This window comes from Siniperca chuatsi, linkage group LG12 (assembly GCF_020085105.1).
Source record: "Siniperca chuatsi isolate FFG_IHB_CAS linkage group LG12, ASM2008510v1, whole genome shotgun sequence".
In the NCBI taxonomy this organism is placed as follows: domain Eukaryota; kingdom Metazoa; phylum Chordata; class Actinopteri; order Centrarchiformes; family Sinipercidae; genus Siniperca; species Siniperca chuatsi.
Genome location: NC_058053.1, coordinates 20,198,811 through 20,218,605, shown reverse-complemented (window position 1 = coordinate 20,218,605; position 19,795 = coordinate 20,198,811). Strand labels below are relative to the sequence as shown.

Sequence of the window (19,795 nt, the reverse complement as noted above, 5' to 3'; positions counted from 1 at the left end):
CTAACCTCAGAGATACTCACATTTAAAACATGTTCAGTCAAGCCTACAGTGGGTGCAGTTACAACATTTTAAGAGGACAAAAGAGGACAAAAACTGCCTGAAGAAAAACATAGATGGGAGTGGCAGTAAATGTCACATTAAAAAAACACTCACTGATTTTTTTCTTCTTATAATGAAATGCTGCTTAGCCTTCTCCACATCCGTGCCAACGTTGTGACATACCTATGTTTCCAGTTCCAGCATGTTGCACTGGCAATATAATTTGCATGGGGTATTACTTCATATACCTGTGTGAGGAAAACACAAAACCCTGTCAAGTGAGTTGTTTTGTTAAGCTGAGGTATAAAGCTGCTGTCACTGTGATCTCAAGAGGGTTGGGTGTTGGATTTCTGATTCTTTTCCATTGCTGAGCCAGATATCTACAGTATATCCAAGGATGTAAAGAACAAAAAAGGCAGATAAAAACATCATATGTCAAAGTTCCTACAAGGTCACAGCAAAAGGTATGTAAAGAGTAAAAATAAGTACCTGAATGCAGCATTTGCCATTTAGTTTGGTTTATTATAGGGCAGATCATTGCTGAATGTAAGTATCACACACAATGTATGTATGTAGGAGCGAAATGCTGAGCTATTTTGATGGAAACATCCACTGCCAGTATATGTGTGCAGGCTTCACTGCTGGCTCAGGAATGTTGGCATCAAGTATGCAGTCCTGACAGACAGCTGCACTGCAGTGGCGTTTTTAACATGCCAGACCAGGACCCAAGTGTGCTGGAGGCTCTAAAGAAAATCAGAAACTGCATCAAAAAATGAGAGGACAATTGTACTAACTTCACCGTGGTGCCAGGTTAGACACAGATAAATCATCCGTTTGAATTTCTCCATAGGGGTCTTAGAGGTCAGAAATGAGTGAATCAACCTTTGTAATAAAATGTGTAAAGTTCACTTTCACAAGTTATATGGAAGTTAAAGAAGGCACACAGCCTGTTCAACATGATCCTAGGGAATACTGCACTGATTAAACCAATGACTTACTGACTCACTATATTCTGAAGTCTGTGAATAAACTGCTCCTTTATTCACACAAACTTGAAACACTTGAAACGTTAATCTTTCTCAATAGCCTCTTTATCCCCACGTGTTTAGTGTTATTTCTACCCTCAGCCATTTCACCTCATCATACAACCACAGTATTCATTACACTAGGTGTATCCCGATCGCCTGGTTGTCCTGTTTATTTTGTACATGTTCAGCCCCGCCCTGCAGACGCGCTGATATCACGCAGTTGCGTAATTTGACAAGCCAGCGCAAAATAGGGAGAATGAACGTTTGACAGCTGGCTCTTTGCTCGTACAGATTGTTTCGAAACAAAATAATACATATGCTTAATTTATTTGTTAAAGATTTCGGATAGTTAGACAGTACTACCTCTGCTTTTATGGCCGCTGCCGTGAGGAATAATGTTTGGGTTGCTCCGGGGCAGGACGCTCAGTTTCTCCATAAAACCACCGCACTACTGACAGCCGACGGACTGAGAGGTGAAGATCATGGACAAGTGCTCTATAACACGAGGGATGCCATCCCGGGAACTTCCTCTTTTCATGATTACAATTTGGTAGGGGACAGCATTTTTCTTTTGCATCTGCCTCAGAACATCACGTTGTTTACTGATGCCTGCTTGTTTGACGTAGAAAGACTGTATGTTGCTGATCAAAGCAAAACAGGCTGTTTTCATTTATAGACGTAAGCCTAATATTAGAGCCTATATGTTTGTTTGTTATAATATTCGCAGCTACTGTCCTAACACGTGACTGAAATGTCTGTGTTGATGCTGACATTCTGTAGGTTGAATCACAAGCAGGGCATGGCTGGGATGTGAAACGTTGCAGGCGCTCCCGAAACTTGCGAGGAAGGGATGCATAGCGCTGCAGAGCAACTGGATGTTCTAATTTCAGCCATGTATTTCCAAACAGCTTAGGCTGGAGCGTTTCAGAAGGGCGTCTGCTGCTTGTAAAGGGAGGGGGTGCTGGCGTCTTTGATGTGGCACTGTGGGCCCTAACGTGCAGGCCCAAAATGCATCCCCAAATTGATTCACACCAGTTATTTATGTTATTTTGTCAGTGTTGTGATGCGTCAGCATCAGAGGAGAATGGTGGGTAGTTCTGGTTTTCATTCAGCAGCAGGTTGTTTTTTTTTTTTGGGGGGGGGGCAGGCATTGTAATCATTATGTTAGAAGAAGAACAACTGTAGAGACTACTGAAGCGTTCAGTGTGCATGATAAATTCAGTGCTGGCTGTGCATCTTACTGCTTTTGCAATATATAGTGTTAAAGGAAAATATCTTATACACCAATAACCCATGTGGCAGCATGAATCAATGAGTTAACACTTGTTTTTCTAATACCATTGCATTTGGATTAACAGACATAACTTTACCATGGCTGATCTGATCATTTCCTCCTCTTTTGTCTTTCAGGGTAAATCAGAGATGGACAGCTACCTGTCTCCGCACCCACAGGACAATTCCAAAACGTTATGCAGGGACAGTGCTCTGATCCTAGAGCCACCTTTCACCGAGGACTTTGCCTCGCCTTACAGCGTCAACATGAGCCTGCTCCTTCCTGATGTCACATACCTGCAACCTGGTCTCTGCAGGACTATGAGACAGATCAAAACAGAGCCGTCACACTCTCTGATGCACCCCACCTGTCAGGGCAACAGAGTGCCACCAGCTCTTCCAGAATACCCTGGTGTTTTTAGTGGGGCTGACACTGCTAGCGGTAATTTTTTCATTAAACAAGAAGTGCCAGATTTCCAGGATGTTCCCCTGTTTCAGCTTTTGAACTCTGACTTGGAGCAGCTCATTCATGGGTCACAGCTGAACTCCATCCCCATAGCCCCATTAAGTCTTCCTATTGGGGACGTCCATGTAGGCCCAGCGCAGAATTCTTCCAAACCCACAAGCAGTCCTCAGAATGAATGTTTTCCATTTAATCGACACTTAGGCCATCAGCAGAGACCAACCTATTTGCCACCTTCTCCGCCGAACTCTGAGCCCTCAAGTCCAGACAGGAAGAAGGAGCTCCTTCACAATCTGTCCCCGCCTCCCTCCTACCAAGCCAGCATCGCCTCTAAGTTAACTTTTCAGAGCCATACTCCCATTGATCCAGGACAGACTTCTAGTGTAGCTCCAATCCAAAGCCCAGACCAGAATTCCAATGTTGGATTAGTCCAAAGCCCAAGTGCTGGACCAGTCCAGCGTTCAACCCTGACACCAGTGCAGACGACACCGGGTGTTGGCCCACTGTGCCCAGTGTTAGCCCAGTCGGCTCCATTTAAGTACAACAGAAGGAGTAATCCTGATCTGGAGAGACGGCGGATTCACCACTGTGATGTCCCAGGTGAGTCTTCTGTCCAGTCTGCACAAGAACAATAAACTTGAGTTTAGAGTTTTGCATTAAAACTGAAATGTTTCTATTTTTTGGCCAAGTGTGAGCACAGTTTTTTGATCATAATGAGCTTTCTTTTTCTTTAGGGTGCAAGAAAGTATACACCAAGTCTTCTCATTTAAAAGCCCATCTACGGACCCACACAGGTAAAATCTTTTGAGTTGCACTTGTTATTTTGGGGTGAAAGTGGTGATGTTGCCACGCAGAAAATGTACTTGGCATGCAGATGCATTCTGTCTGCTGACAGACCTGGCCCACATCTCACTGCTGTCAAATCACATAAACCCTGCAGCTCTCAGAAAGGGGGCAGGGAAAAAGACAGGACACACTGTGATTTATGGCTCACAGTTGAGGTGCGCGTATGAAAAAGTATCAGCATTTTCATCATCAAAACTCATTTATTAGCAATTTGGGATATGTAGAAATATTCCATATTTTTAAGTAATGTTATTTATTGAGAGAATTTTGTCCATATGTGTGTTGGCTGTCTAGTGTAGCTTAATTTTGCTTCTTTTTTTTATTTTGTCTGCTGAAGGAGAGAAGCCATACCAGTGTTCCTGGGAGGGATGTGAGTGGCGCTTCGCCCGTTCTGATGAGCTGACTCGCCATTTCAGGAAACACACTGGGGCAAAGCCTTTCCAGTGTGGTGTATGTAACCGCTGTTTCTCCCGCTCTGATCACCTGGCCCTACACATGAAGAGACACCAGAGCTAGAAACCCTCTAATGCAAATCAAGTCAATCTTTTTATTTTTCAGACAAAGAACTGGCACTTACATATCAGCAAACAAATTAAAAACTGGATTATTTCACTCACTCCCCAGTGGAGACTTTATTAGCAGTGCTGGCCCACAAGTAATTGTTTCTTTTATTGTAAAAAGATTAAATATTACTGTTGCCTTATTTTATTTCCACATGTATGCCCCAATATTGGGGGACAATTGCAAAAGTGTCAGTCAAAAATCATTAGCCAAATGTAATAATGAAATAATATTCCATCTTTTTAAGCCTATATTTTCACATTTCATTATTATTTCAAATATCAATATTTTATTTTCAGGGTTTTTTTTATAGATCATATCAGCAATGTGTCATGGTATGGGCATTTATTTAATTAACTTAAATAGCAAACTGCCGCACGATAAGTGCAGATATACTGTAGTACTGCTATTAACTGGGAGGTCAAAGAATATGTTGTTTTAGCCAGCAGGTTAAAGGACTGATAGTGTGTGTGCGTGATATAGAAAGTAACAGCAGTTAGTTAAAGTTCTGCGTAAACAAGTAGGAGAAATAAATATTGGGATGAGCACTGTTTGCAAGCCATGTGGTGAGTGCAGTGCATACAGCATGACTTCAACACTGCCAGATTTATGGGTTACTTTGCCACTGAGGTTAACTTTACTCAAAACAAAATCTATATTTCCTCATAACGCTGAGATAAAAGGAAGATAATGGGTATGATATATTAATCATATTCATTTGGACAGCATTATGAATGTTCTATATCCGTGCCCCTATATTGTAACATAGATATGGTCATTACAGAAAGTGCTAAATGTCTTTCAAGCAGGTGCAGATGTAAATTCAAATGGTGCATTTTGATTTCAGGAATTCTATGAACACTGCATGATTTTCTTAAATTATTGAAAAGGTTTAACTTATTTTGATGGGCTTGTTTTGTCCCATGTTAAGTTCAGCAATACTTCCTAAGAGAAGTGCTCAAATAAAATTGACAGCTTTGAGTACATGACATTTCATCTTGACTTTGTTTTGGTAGCAAATTATGGGTCCGAACATTAGGTATCTTAAACCAGGATTACAGCATCATATTACTGATGATTTGTCTTCATAAGTGGTTTCAATGTGATGTTTGTGAGCTTGAGATTTTTTTAGACTTAGACTGAGCACCTGCCAGTCTGAACATCTGTGTAAGCTTTTGGTTTCTTTGACTACTATCCACGTATTCAAACATCTTTTGAAAGTGCCTTTAAATGCTTTTTTTTTGGATCAATGAAAAACAAACTTTTATCAGGTACTCTACTCTGCTTAAATGATTCTGGCTGCCCCTCCTTATTTCCACAATATAGCAATCTCTATTTATGACCAAGTTTCTTTATAATTTGATTCAGGTTGAACAAAATAGATTTTTGAAGTCTATAATTTGTTATGATGTATATATTTTGTATCTGCTATTTTAGGATACAATCCATTGATTGTTCTTGGATGTATAAAGATTTTAAACTTTTTTTAATTGCAAAGACTGTTTATTTTTTTTATTTTTTTGGCAAAGTCTAAGAAGGAGCAAATTATACAATATTGTTACAGTCCACACTGTCATCACTTTCTCCAGCCAAGAAAGCAGCTCAGTGGAGTATGTGCCAGTGAATTATTGCAATACTTTTTATATATATATATAAACACACACACAACTATTTTGACATGAAGATGTAACCTAAATAAATAATAAAACCAATGATTAAATGTGCTAGGAAGCCATGTGACCCTCACAGAGCAAATAAAAGTTTTGTGTTGAATATTTCTTTTTGAATGTCTGATTTTTAAAATATGTTAAACACATAACTGTTTCCATTCTTCCTTAAATTTACTCACTTTTTTGAAATATAATAAAGATTTTAGATTGTAGATGAGTACAGTCATGTTTATCTTCTTCATTGGTTCTTCTGTTTGTAAAAGTTTATTCAGTTTATTCAAATGTATGTTCTGAACAGATTTATGTGGAAACAAGAGAAACAAGAGAACAGATTTATGTGGAATATTTGCAAAATTTGACAGATGTAGTTTTTGCAATTTTAAATTAACATCTGGTCCACAAACATTATTCTTCCTTCACATCTCTCTGTGAATCTAGATCTGTCTAGATGTCTTTGCTGTTCAACTGTTCTTTTTGGTTCTTGGTGGAAAAGCAGCACGTGCTTTGGCTTAAGTATTTAATAATTATTCAGGAGCACACCCTTAATGCACTTGTGCTTATTAACAATTCTGTGTAGTCAAAAAAAAACAAGATTTCTTCTTTTGTTTATTAATTCTTGGAAAGTGTCCTTGACATGAGTCAGAGGCGCTGACAAAAGGTGCCAAGAAAAGCTGTACAAACCAGAGAAGCTGTCTGAGCTTGTCCTGAGTGCAGAGGAAGTTCCCTGTGGGGATTGTTATATCAGTCCTATTTGCTTTTAGCTTCTTTTCACTGTTCTTTACTTTGCTTGTACAGTATAGCCTACACAGTATAGGCTCTTGTGAGTGATAAATTATGTGTGATATACTGCACACTGAAATGCTCAGTGAAGTGGGAATTGAAACCTTGTTATTGTAATCATCCGAATCCTTTGCTGGCTGGCAGAAACATTCATCCAGATCCAGTTATAATAGGAGTACAGTGCAGGATGTACTGGGCGTTTTCTTTTAAGTGCAACCTGTTCTCAGAAACTGTATTCATTACATGCTGTGTTAAAACATATCAGGTCTTAAAATACCACTCTCTGTTGGTACTAGATAATAACAAGTTTTACTTAGTTTAAATACATTTGAGTGAGTATTTTCAGGTACCAAAGATTTGAAATAAGCAGGTGAGTCAATGGTTGTCCAAGATTTTTTCCTCTTCTTGTAGTGATCAGATTTACTGTGTACAAGCTACTCTACTGTATATCACCTATAATTTAAAATGCCTTCCCTAATACCAAGATTAGGTTTCTGAATGCCAGAGAATGTGAGTACAGTACTCATATGTCTAAGTGACATCGAAACCACATACCATCCATCTCAATCATAGATAGCAACTAGCTCCATACCAGTGTGTTACATACAAAATGCAACTTTATTAACCTTCATGCCTCCATTCATATTGATATACATGTATATGTTTGAACTTATTTTAATTTCACAGCTCCATCCATATGAAAAATACAGAGAAAAAGGCAAAACACTGACTGGATACTTAAACAACTCCTGGAGAAAAGAAAAGCGTAACAGAAAAAAAGGACACCTGTTCTTGAAGTTTTGAAAAATATCAGGATTAAAAATTTCTTTTACAGATGTGGAATTCCATGAGAAGAATCTCCCTTTTGAAGCGATGCTGAGCAATATCACAATTTTTTTTTACGGTAAGAATGAAAAGATCTGAATATATTTACACTACACTCACTTTACATAAATACAGGAACAACGATTACTGTACGTAATATCAGCAAACTGGAAACATAGGCATTGGCTTCACTACTTAAAATTTCAAAACCAGGAAATCAAAAGCATGTGCTACACAGAAAGTAAAATAGATATTGAACTGATAGAGAAGTGTAAGATCAGTATTCATTAACAAAGGTGTCACTCTACAGCCAGAAATCCAGCCACAGGATTTTTTTCCTGTGAGTAAGTTCCTCATTATCTTCCATGGAATCACTATGTTGAATTCATGTGATGAAGCTGAAACATCAAGAGGCCTTTGTAACTCAGTTTTGTTCCCCTTAGAGGAAGTGACTTATTGCAAGCAAAGTAATAACATGAGCTATAAACAGCCTGTGAAAGTGTTATGGGAGGATGCTGCATTTGACACAATGGCATAAGGCTCAGTGCGAAAAGACAGTTAAACATTAGAGGTCCGACTTGCATAATGTTGTCTGTGCTTTTTCCAAAATTCATGGTTTCCCATTTTGAAATTATTAATTAATTTGAGCACACATGTTGAAATCTAAAGTCTGCACAGAGCAGTTGATATTACAAGTTTGCAATATGAGGCACTATTCATTATTATTGCATAACTTTGACCCTGGTTACCGTTACAAAATTATGCTTTACAATGAGGAAATAAATGCTGAAGGGAAATATAATACACCCTGTCCTGTGGAGACACCATATGCAAGTCTAACTGAATTTAGCAAAAAATGGTCTATTAAGGCATGCAACGTCATATACTGAATACGAGAGTACATGTGTTGTTGATATGTGCTTGATCAATATAATTTCTTGTCCGGGAATAGCAAAATAGCAACACAGGGAATTGAGTACCTTAATACAGTCAATGTATATAAATAATTTGTTGATTATAGCAAACACTGGTTCAGCCTTTGGAATAAAAATGATTTGATCATGAACTTATTTAACCACAAACCAAAGAAAGCAAACTATTATATAACATCACATATGATAATTTACATGATGACTACCATTAGCCCCATTTCACTGTATATCAAATTAGATAAATTACAGTCTCTGAAAAAGACTTTACATGTATAAATGTATTTCCTGCATCTACTAATCAAAAGCCCTATTTTTCCAATGTATATACAGGCTGTAGAACTTTGTAATAAGTTTTATCTTCACTATCACATATATTACAACATTTCAAAAGATCCTTTTTACAAAAGAAAAAGAGTTATATGCAATGATGAAGTGCCCCTTAATAATAAAATGTTCTCATACATATATGGATGATACAATATGATGATGATTATTTGTTTATAAATTGACATCTGAAATAAAACAATTTGAAAATCATACTAATAAACAAACAAGGTGCTGATATGCTTTTGCCAAAATGATAATACAACTGGGCATAATGACATGTGCGCAAACAACATACATAAATAATGATAAGATACATTACCATTCTCTATTACATCAAAGGGGTGTCACATACACTGGGTGCATGTGTGGAAATGACTTCCTGGATTTGGCTACTTTACTGATAGTGAGGTTGTTCAATGCAAGCGTGCAGGTGTGTGTATATATCTGCATGAGTGTGTGTTATGTGTGTGAGTGTATGTTTTTCAAGGTGCTATTGCCATTTATTTTTACTGGCTTCAGTCCAATAAATGCATTAAGGATCACTATCAAATAATATGGGTTGGCCTGATGCTCTTTGTTTATGTCTGCAGGTTTTATACAGCATGAAGAGTATTGGTAATACTTGCAAAAATGTCTGTTATTATGACTGTAAAAATATACTTTTTAATTGAATTTCCTGATGAAGGTTAAGTGATGTTCTCTAAGATATTTCTGCCAGTAACTGCATCAAAAATGTATTCTTACTGTACACACATAATGTATTCATGTATGTACATGTGCATGTATTTTTTATATATGTACTATGTATGTATGCATATGTGATTCCTCTATTTTTCAGCATTTTATATAGCCAAATCTTATCAGATAATAATCTTACATATATCTGGTCTGAGTTGAGAACATTTCAAGTGACTGACTGTATTTGAGACACATAACATAAAACAAAATAAAATGATTCGGAGTAACTCTAAGTGAGACACATCTGATTAGAGCCTTGTGCTGGAGCTACAAACCAATCAACAGAGGGAGTTGTGGTACAGACTGAGGAGGAGTGGGCCCAGTTAGAAACATCTCCTCCTGTATTGACATCAGCAAACAGAACAAAGAGGAGGTTGACGTTCCCTCTCATTTCTTTGTTCAGTATGTATTGCTCTTCTGTATTGTATATCAGGTACCACACTATCCCTGTAACACTGTAGCCGATGTCAGTTTCAGCTTATGGTCAAGTGCTGCTGTGCAAAACCACAAAGCAAGTTCCTTTCACTGTCAAAACCCAGCTGAGAAAACAGAGCTGAATAATAGAAACAGATAGATCGGGACAGAATGAATGCATGAGTCTGTAAGGTGCCTCCATTTTTTTCACATACTGGAAATCTCCTCTGATTGTTCCAAAGTTCGCTGTACATGAGGGGTTGTATTTTTCTGAGTTAAACATAAGCAAAAAGCAGGCATTTTAAAAAAAAGCAAGATTCAATGAACAAAATGTTGTCATATTGAAAGTATATTTATCCTTAAGATTGCACTTTACTGATTGCTAATCACAGCACTAAATCCACCAAAGACTTTTTGTTAAGAAAATGCTTTCAAGAGGCTCAACATAGAGAATATCATTGATTTTGATAGATTTTTCATAGATTTGGGGCTATCCAGCCCTGTGAGTGGGTCATAAAACGGTGTGTTTCTTAGCTGGTGTGATGATATGCATGTCCAATCTTCCTTGTTTGAAATAAAGCAATGAACATCTGAAAAAGCAGATGTGTTGATGAGGTTGATCCATTCAGGTTGTGGCTGTTTGAGTTAATGTCATTTATTGTTTGCTGGCTATGAGAAAGGTGAAAGTCCAGCCCTATTTTTTCTTCTATATGGCATGCCTCGGATAGAACAGCAAGCTCCAGCAGGCAAAGGAAACCATCCGTGGTGAAATGGGGCCCTCTGCTGGTCACAAATCAGACTCACAGGGAGGCACGGCGCAACAATACTGCCTTTAACTCCAACTAGGCCCAAGTCGTTTCCTGTGTTCCAGTCCAGGCTTAACTTCTTTCTGCTCACACAGGAAATCTATTCCATACAATGGGGTCTTTCACATTATGAATGCTGGAAAAGCAGCCATTAAAACGATAATGAAAAGAAAGATACCAAAAAGATACAGTTGCGATTGCATTATATATATTTTTTGTCCAAATAAAGAGTGCGAGTTCATCTTAAAAATCAAAGTGAAACATTTACAAACAGTGCTGTAAAAGACAGTTCCCTATTATACTCCAAACAATGACAATAACAGATCCTGCCGTCTATTCCTTCCAACCCAAAGAGGATCCAGAAGTGACCCTGTTTTGTGCTCCACAAGCTCTGTGCACCTCTCCATCTTCTCTCCTCATGACGGATGAGAGTGTATGTGTGCGTCTATGTGTGTGTATGTGTGTGCATCCAGGCCAGCTGAAAAACATTCATAGGGAGATCCCGCTCCCCGGCTGCCTGTGAGTGTGTGTGTATATGTGTGTGTGTGTGTGTGTGTGTGTGTGTGTGTATATCTGTGTGCGCGTGTGTCTGTTCCATTAATCTCTCTCTCTTTATCGCTCTCCGTCTGATTCACACCAGCATGTGTCTCCGTCGGTGCAGGGCCAAGTGGTCAGATCTGGAGAAGCTGCGGTCACAGTCTGCACACTTGAAGGGCTTCACCCCTGTGTGTTTTCTGTAATGCCTCGTCAGCTCATCAGAGCGGGCAAACTTCCATGTGCAACCGTCCCAGGTGCATTTGTATGGCTTTTCCCCTGGAGAGGAAGACAGAAAACACAGTGCACGGTCAGTAGCTTGTAGATCACATGTTCAGTACTGTCACTGGCTACTTTACATATTCAGAGTTACTCAGCTAGTGGCCATATTTTGGCCTTGGTGCTGATGATATGTCTCCCAAAAAGTTGGTAACTTTGTATTAGGTTCACATCTATAATGCACTATAAGAATAGCTAAAAGTCTTTATACTGTATTATAATATTTTATTAAAACAATCATAAGGTATTCAGTTCATTGTTTAAAGACCACACTAGTGTGTGTGCCAGTTTTCACTCCTCAGTTAGGAGCTAAACCTCCTTGCTGTAAAGTAATTTTAAAGTATACACACATGTATACCTGACATTTTTCCTGACCATTTTTTAATGTATGCTACTGATTTATTTATCTTTTAATTGATTTTTGGATGCGTTTTCAGGCATCTGGTGGTTAAATTCATTTTCGTACAGTATGAAAACCAATTAGCAGACTCTTGAAACCTGCTTGAGTTGTGTGATCCATCACAGTGAACATCAAGTCTGAATACATTTTTGCCAATGGTACATTATCATTGCATAGTAATGTAGGTAAGGAGCAGATTGATTTGAAAATTCTGCACTTTATACCTCATAACAATTATGGTACTTTGACAAAAATGAATGCCGACATGATATTCACTCAGATGGATTAGGCAAGTTTCAAGAATCTGCTAATGAATTTTCATGTTGTCTGAAAATCATTGGATATCTGTAATGAAAAAAAGTCACTGCAGCATGGTTTGCAAAATGGTTAACTGTATTGTAAAGTCTATGTGATTTGTAGTAAATGAGCTGAACCTGTATATAATTTGGCACAATAGCAGCACTGGAGAAAGAGGGTCAGAATTTGCTACTGCAGTCTGTTGTACTGTTGACGATGCTAGACAATTATCAAATGTTTGCTGTCTGGTGTAGTAACAACATTCTTTTATCATTTTTGTTTATTGTAAACACAAAAAACTTGCATAATTTACAATTTTGTGCCAGTGTACTATCCAGCTCACCATGGAACGGAATAGGCAATTCTGCTGGGACCTAAGTCAAGCCAAATGCAACCTGTCAGCACTGGTAAATCTAAAAAGTTAATATTACACTATGAAAAATTAATCACAGAGTTTTAAAGTTATGTAATGGCGTGCTTCTCTACACAGTGCTGCTCACGCTAAGAGTTACACTGTTGCAAAGGTGTGACACATCAACACGTGATCATGAGTATGTGTATCCATTTGGCTATACAAAGTGTGATACATGAGGAGGAGGTAGACAGGAAGTTGTGTAATTGACTGATATTCATACTTGTATTTTCTGATGTCATTTATGACATGAACAAGAATGTGCTAACTTCCACTTTAAATGTCTGCTATGTATTATTGTTTTGAACTGTGGTAGGAAATGGTGGTTATGTCAATATCAGTATACAACTTTTACTTAAAGCAGACAGTGAGCCGTCAGGAAGGCCTCACGGCAGTCATAACCGCAGTCTCCCTCCATTATGGTTATGGAAAGCCCCATGATGTTCATAAGAGAATAAGTGATATTTTTGCCCTTTGAAAGTATTATGATCATACATTATGCCTTATGACTGCTGTTTTAAGACATCACAATGCATTATTAAACGTGTTCAGCAACTCTTATAAAGCATTATGCATGTTTTAATGTGTTATATACTGTAGATATATATATATATATATATATATATATATATATATATATATATATATATATATTATATAGATATAGACTTAATATAAAATGTGATACAGACTTAAAGAAAATGTTGTCCCCTTTATATTTGACTGACTGATAATAATGAAGATCTTAGGAGTGATGGGTGTAATTTTGCACTCCATACAAATAAAGTCATGTAACAGACAATTCTGCCTTCCTAACATCGCATCAGAATGTCCCTCTGTCTCAGTCTGAGTTTGGGCAGATGACAAAAACTGAAAAGAAAAGGACAAAGGTGTTTACATGCCACAATCGTCAGCTCAGTATGAGATTAAGTCAGGCAACTTTAATGGGTTTCTCATGATCACGGTCTCAGTTTTGAGTCCAGGTATTGATTTTGAATGAATTATGTGTATTTATTGTCTTTTTCTTGTTTTGTGGTTTGTTTTACGCAAATTGCTCGGGTCTCAGTCTTTATTTGGCATTAACCAGTTTGACCTGTTCCAGATTAAAATTTGACTTCTTCAGAGTGACTAAGACTCTAAGATGGTTTTCACTGCAACCTCAGCACAATATTACCCGGGTTACATATTTGCAAGTCCATGGCACTTGGTAACACAAATAAGAGTGTGACTTTCTGAGCATGTAAATGTCATAACTGTTAGACAACTTGAGCCGTTAACATAATAAAATAAAATCACAGCATTTAAACATTCAGGCTCAGACCTACTGACCTGTATGCGTCCTCCGGTGTGCTTTTAAATGGGAGCTTTTGGTGTACACCTTATTGCAGCCCTCAAAGTCACATCTGTGGATTCTTCTCTTTTTGGAATCTGGTGACTCTGACCTCCGGGGGCGCCGTATGCTGTCAATACTGAACGGGGACATGGAACTGCAACAGGAGAATGAGAATCAACATAAAACCATTATTAAGGCTCTCTCATTTCTTTATTTTGTGCCACCTCATCTCCTCTCTCCTCCGTCCTCCTGCCTGTGACCCAGAAATCGATCTCGGCGCGCCATTTTAAAGGACATCTCAATTCCTAAAATGCATCACGAGGAGAGGAAAGAGGAGCGAGGAGAGAGGAGGCTTGCTGGAGGAGCTATGAGTGAGGATGCACGGGTGTATCCTTTGCATAAGTATTTTCGGCACCCGTGACGTATAAAAGAGGACAGTGATGCAGCTGTGCTACATGTCATATTTAAATGATGTTGCTTTAAAATGACGGCTCCGAAGCAAGGAAGTCTCATTTTGTTAAATGCCTGTTGCCTCGACTCCTCTCTCCTCGTGTCTCTTCCTTGCCTCCTCCGCTCGCATCTCAGGTGGGAGGGACTTAGACACGAGGAAAGGAGGCAAGGAAAGGAATCAAGGATGTACAAACTGAGAAATGAGAAGAGGGGTTAGACTGTGATGATGACTTGATGTACACTATTCTCGCAAATTGCAATGCACAAAGGAAATTGAGGAACTGCACACAGCTGCAAAAAATAAAAGTAATTGTGGATGTGATGAAACAGCTCAGACCGAGTTCACTTTTTCAAAACTGTTCACACAGTCAGCACAGCAGCTGTCAATGTGGAACTGAACTGTGGATCACTTTTCATTGCTTTGACACAAAATCCATTCAATGACCACATCTTTCAAATCTTTCAACTGTTTTCTCACTCAGACTCAACCACCACCAAGTGTATTTACACTCCATTAAGCATGTTTACATACTATTGTCAAAACTGTTAAATTTATATTTAAAACCTAACCTAACTAAAAATAAATTTAAAAATATAAAAATGCATGTACTCCTAATTGAGCACCTGGACAAGTATGTATAGTGAATAGGTGTAGTTTTGTATTGCATTATTGGGATTACTTTAGTTTCATTTTGTGCACTTGGAATTACTCTCTGCAAAAATGGGGGAAAAAAGCCTATTGACGCATGTTGCTACATTTTTTTATTAATTTCTGTGACATTTACTGTAAGGTAGCACAATCCATGCAATAAAAAAGTGACCTTATTTTTGTTGTAATGGATCTCTCTTTATGTTAAGCAAATAAATAAATAAAAGATACTTTTACAAAGACAATAGTATCACTAATTGTAATGCTACCTGTTGTTAGTGATTTTTATGGTCATTATATAATGAGAACTGTTGGCAGACAAATGCTGTCAGCCTCCGGGTTGACAGAGTTGATCCTGAGATGTGTATGAAGTGTTTTGGTTGCATTAGTGCATTTTGGATGTGAGGTTAACTGGTGTGCTGAGCTGCATGTTGGTAAAGAGACCTGTGTTAAAAAAGTGAACTCAATATGGATAAATGCATTTAAAACTGTAACTGACATCCAACAGCGCAAGTATTGTATCATTTGTTGTTGGTATAAAACAGTTAAGTATGTTCATTTCCTGTATACAGTAGGTACCAACTGCAAAAACTGCATACTATAAAGATTAGTATATAATACCATGTAAGGTAGTGGAACAGTAGCTTCGCCAGCAGGTGGCAGTGCAACACTGCTGTACAGTAACTATGAGGGAGTAGATGAGGTAAGAAGGCTGGTATTCTTATTGTTCCGATACTTTCATCAATCAAAGGTGGAGGGATAAAGGAGTTTTATTTCTCAATGTTGTTCAATGAGGTTAATGACTCTTGAGCTATTTCTGTCATCAATACATTTTGGCATGACATTTCCTCTCCAATCACTAGTCAATATCACTGCTGATTATATAATTTGTTACTTCTAACAGTGACGCCCTGTAGCAAAGTGTGTGTGTGTGTGTGTGTGTGTGTGTGTGTACTTTTGCATGCAAGACTTGTAAGTGTTTGTGTGAGTATTTGCAGTGTGTCCTTTCTGTGGTAAAACTAAATGTGCTCACGCATCACTTCTCTGAATATAATGCTGTACACACACACACACACACACACACAAAGAAATCCAGGAAGGAACAAAAAGATGGTCGGGTTGCAGTAGATGGTCAGTAGTTCATGTCTCACCAGTGACTATCGACTGTGAAACAGCGATCTTTCCCACAGCGATAAACACGACTGCTGTACACACACAACAAATGGGCAAGGAAGAGAAAGATACAGTAGAGACAGAAAACAAGAACATCTCTGTTTACTAGAAGGGAGGAGTTCTGTGGGATATATGTAACTGTCAGCAGTGGTGGAGCGCAGTTGCTTTTCTTTCAGGTCTCAGAGTCCCTGCTGTGGATATTGAGAAACAGGTAAGAGGGTGAAGGGGGAAAGGGGAAGGAGGGAGAGTACGAACGGAACAGCTTCGGTCATGTTAGAGGGGTTTTGAGTAGCAGGGGCTGCCAGACAGGCCCTCCAGTGGACTGTCTCCACCACACACAACCCACTTCCTGTCTCTCTGTTTCACCGAAACACGATTTGTCAAATGCAGACTCAGATGCACGGATGCAATCAAGATACACACATACACACAGGCTACACAAATACACAAAAACACACATACATACAGATCACCTGTTGCTCTTGGCTTACTGCCAATCTGAAGCTGTACAGGAAATGAGCACACGGGTCAGATATGAAGTGGACCCCTCTCCCTCTCTCTCTCTCTCGCTCTCTCTCTCCAGTGTGTGTCTAAGTTCAGAAAATATCGCACTGCAACCTAATGTCAAAACTGAACATTTAGACAGAGAAGTGTATTCATAAAGCTATAGAAAAACAGCCCATTTTCCTTAGAAATGATTGATGAGATTACTGGGCCATCTAATAATCTACATGAGGAAATGTAGACAAGCACCTAGAATCTGAGGTACTATGGGCCTGTGTGAGCGTGTGTGTGTGAAGAGGAGAGGCAGGATTTACAGTGGAAACACTCTGAGCTCAGACATCTAGCAGATGAGTCGGATGTTTACATTCTGACTTCATCCATGAAGTGATTATGATATAATTTAGGAAGGTCTGAGTATAACAGCTTCTAAAACAAAGAACGGACAGCGACTCACTACTCATCATAAATTAATTAATTTAATGTGCAACTGCTTCTCCACTGCTGGTGATAATTCTGTCGTCATCACTGCTCCATATTAAGAGCTTGGTGACAGATATCTGATTTTGTCCATTTTGGGAAATTTCCCAATGTGAGACATGTTACAAGTGCTCACCAACGAAATAAAGGTAGAGTTACAAACTGCTTTGATGATCTATTTATCATTCAAGTCATTTATCAAGACAAAATGCCAAACATTTGCTGATTTGAGCTTCACCAATGTGAGGATTTTCTGCTTTTCTCTGTTTTATATCACTGTAAACTGAAAATCTGGATTTTCAATTGTTGGTTGGACAGAATTTGACATTTGAAGACATCGCTTTAGGCTCTGGGAAACTGCGATGGAAAATTTTCACTATTTTCTGACATACTAAGGCTAAACGATTAATAAAAAAAATAACAGGGTTAATCAACAAAGAAAATAAGTTAAGGAAGTTGCAGCCCTAAATGTAAGAATCAATTTCAAGATTTTCCATGTTGCCCTCATCATGTAAAAAAAAACAACCTCATAGCTGGTCACGTTTTAACTAAAGCTGAAGGATTTTCATGCTTCTCTGTGGGCTGAGAAATTTTCACCACTACTGGTCTATTCTGCTTAGCTACTAAAAGATGCTACCAGCAGTGTTAAGTTGCTATTTATATCAGCAGGCTTACTGTACGTATAAATACATAGTAAAAGATCACTGTGGTCACACTTGTTGCATTTAAACCAGCAAAATCAGCAATGTCCGGGGAGAGATCGACTGGTTCACATTTAAAGTTAAAAGTATTCTTATGTGTAATTATGACATGGAGAAGTTATGTTTAGAGGTATATGGAAAAATCAGTAGAAAACAAAATAAGTTGTAAGATGTATTAATTCGCATTAAATAATATATCTTTATGCCTTTAATACCACATCTCATCATTTAATTTGTACAATTTGTTGTATTTTCTAATGTGAGCCCAGGGGGCAAACTCACACTGCCTTGAACCCTGTCACCACGGCATCACGGCTGTGTGAATGTGTATGTGTCTCAAAAAGCAGCAGAGAGAAATAGGAAGTACAGCTGAGAACAATTTCTTTGGTTTCCCCTTTTTTTACCCTCTTCAGCCGCTGCTCTCCAGAAGTAGCAAGCGAGTGTGAGTATGTGTGTCACTTGTAACAGGGGTTTCCCACAATGCAAACACATTACATATTTTTCTAACTTCTCATTGAAAACAAGGTCATAACAACAGAATGTTTCACCACAGCAACAGAGCTACATGGTTCTTAGACCTACAGTAATAGCAGATTTATCAGGAAAGCAGGCAAGGCAGTGTGTGAGTGTGTGTGTGTGTGTGTGTGTGTGTGTGTGTGTGTGTGTGTGTGTGTGTGTGTGTGTGTGTGTGTGTGTGCACTGGAAGACTGCCCACTGGGCATTCCTGTACCTGTCTGAGGATACTACCCCTTGCCTTACCCCCCTCCCCTTTCTCCACCTGCTCTGCTCCGTGGCCCCAGGTCCTTGGGGACCAGCCAGACTTCAGCAGAGACAACTCTTCCAACACAAGCCCCTAAAGCCCAACACACACACACACACACACACACACCTTCTCTCCCTCTCCTCTCTCTTCCTAACTGTCTTCCTCTCTTTCACTCGCGCTCTCCCACAATAGCCTATCCACCCATCCCCAGGGAAACGCATGAATATGGAGGAGGCTGCCCAAGAAGCACATGACACACTCTGTCTCTCTCTCTCTCTCCCTCTCTGTCTCTCTATATATCTCTCTCTCTCTCGCTATCTCTCTCTCACTCTCTCCTTTCACTCATTTATTTATATATGGATACCTGGATTGGAAGCTGCAGGCACTCCCATCCTCTGCCCTTACACTTCTCTTCTCTAAAGCTCTCTGGATGACTGCTTGTGTAAATGTGGATACTCAATTAGATAAAGCAGTTCTTTCTAAACTCATGGTGCATCCGTGTGAATGAAAAGAAAAGAAATAGAGCAACACAACGGACTAATATGTTTCAAAGAAGTGCTGTCAGCTTCTGTTGCAGTGCAGATGTCCATAAAGCACATGTGTTGTGTCAATACAGAATGCAAATTCTTCCTCTATGTGGCCAAACCGGCGTGTAACTCAAGAAGACTACAGACTGCTTTGTTTTTCACAGACAAACATGCAAGTCTGTGTTCCTGTTGACAATGGCTGACCTCCTTCTGGAACCAGCTGTTCTGTCCACTGTGCAGAAACACGTGCATGCATACAGTACAAACACACATACAGGATTAATACTTTCAGACGTGCACACATATTTTTTCACACGCACAGTGCGCACACAGGAGCACAGTTTCCACAGAGCACAGTCTGCACTTTGCACACAGAGAAGTGAGTGTGTGGGCAGGCCCTGGCAGGGCATTGCTAAGCCTGGCTGGTGATTTCTCTCCATAGTGAAAGCTTGGGCAGTGAAAGGTTGGGTCCTGCCAACCTCTGTTCTCCTCTGACCACCCGGTGCCCACATGTGGCACTCAGGGGCACGCCTGTCCCTTTCAATAACTTGCATCGAAACTGGAGTCTTCCAGAGTGTCTGTGTTTGTGTGTGTG

The 19,795-nt window shown here is 39.1% G+C and overlaps 2 protein-coding genes across 5 annotated transcripts in view; one reads left to right on the top strand and one right to left on the bottom strand.

The window, feature by feature from the left end:
* Nucleotides 1-309: 309 nt before the first annotated feature.
* Nucleotides 310-5,984, top strand: klf5b (Kruppel-like factor 5b). 2 transcript variants are annotated; one of them, XM_044217718.1, is made up of 4 exons: nt 310-503; nt 2,478-3,402; nt 3,537-3,596; nt 3,986-5,984. In XM_044217718.1, the coding sequence occupies exons 2-4, from the start codon at nt 2,490-2,492 to the stop codon at nt 4,162-4,164; spliced, it is 1,152 nt and encodes a 383-aa protein (XP_044073653.1). In that variant the 5' UTR covers nt 310-503; nt 2,478-2,489; the 3' UTR covers nt 4,165-5,984. The 2 variants fall into 2 exon arrangements, with proteins under 2 accessions (XP_044073653.1, XP_044073652.1); XM_044217717.1 differs by lacking the exon at nt 310-503 and adding an exon at nt 600-1,617.
* A 1,274-nt stretch (nt 5,985-7,258) lies between these two features.
* The window catches only part of klf12b (Kruppel-like factor 12b), a 40,059-nt gene continuing 27,522 nt past the window's right edge, over nt 7,259-19,795 (bottom strand). For all 3 annotated transcript variants that reach the window (XM_044216850.1, XM_044216851.1, XM_044216852.1), the window contains exons 5-6: nt 13,953-14,110; nt 7,259-11,514 (exon numbers count right to left, since the gene is read on the bottom strand). In XM_044216850.1, coding sequence (XP_044072785.1) covers nt 11,333-11,514; nt 13,953-14,110 — 340 coding nt within the window. In that variant the 3' untranslated portion in view covers nt 7,259-11,332. The remainder of the gene's footprint in view (nt 11,515-13,952; nt 14,111-19,795) is intronic.

Coding starts and splice junctions, on each gene's coding strand:
- klf5b (XM_044217717.1), top strand. CDS start 1,441: ATGGCCGCTGCCGTGAGGAATAATGTTTGGGTTGCTCCGGGGCAGGAC. Junction 3,403..3,536: donor TCACCACTGTGATGTCCCAG/GTGAGTCTTCTG, acceptor CTTTTTCTTTAG/GGTGCAAGAAAGTATACACC. Junction 3,597..3,985: donor CCATCTACGGACCCACACAG/GTAAAATCTTTT, acceptor TGTCTGCTGAAG/GAGAGAAGCCATACCAGTGT.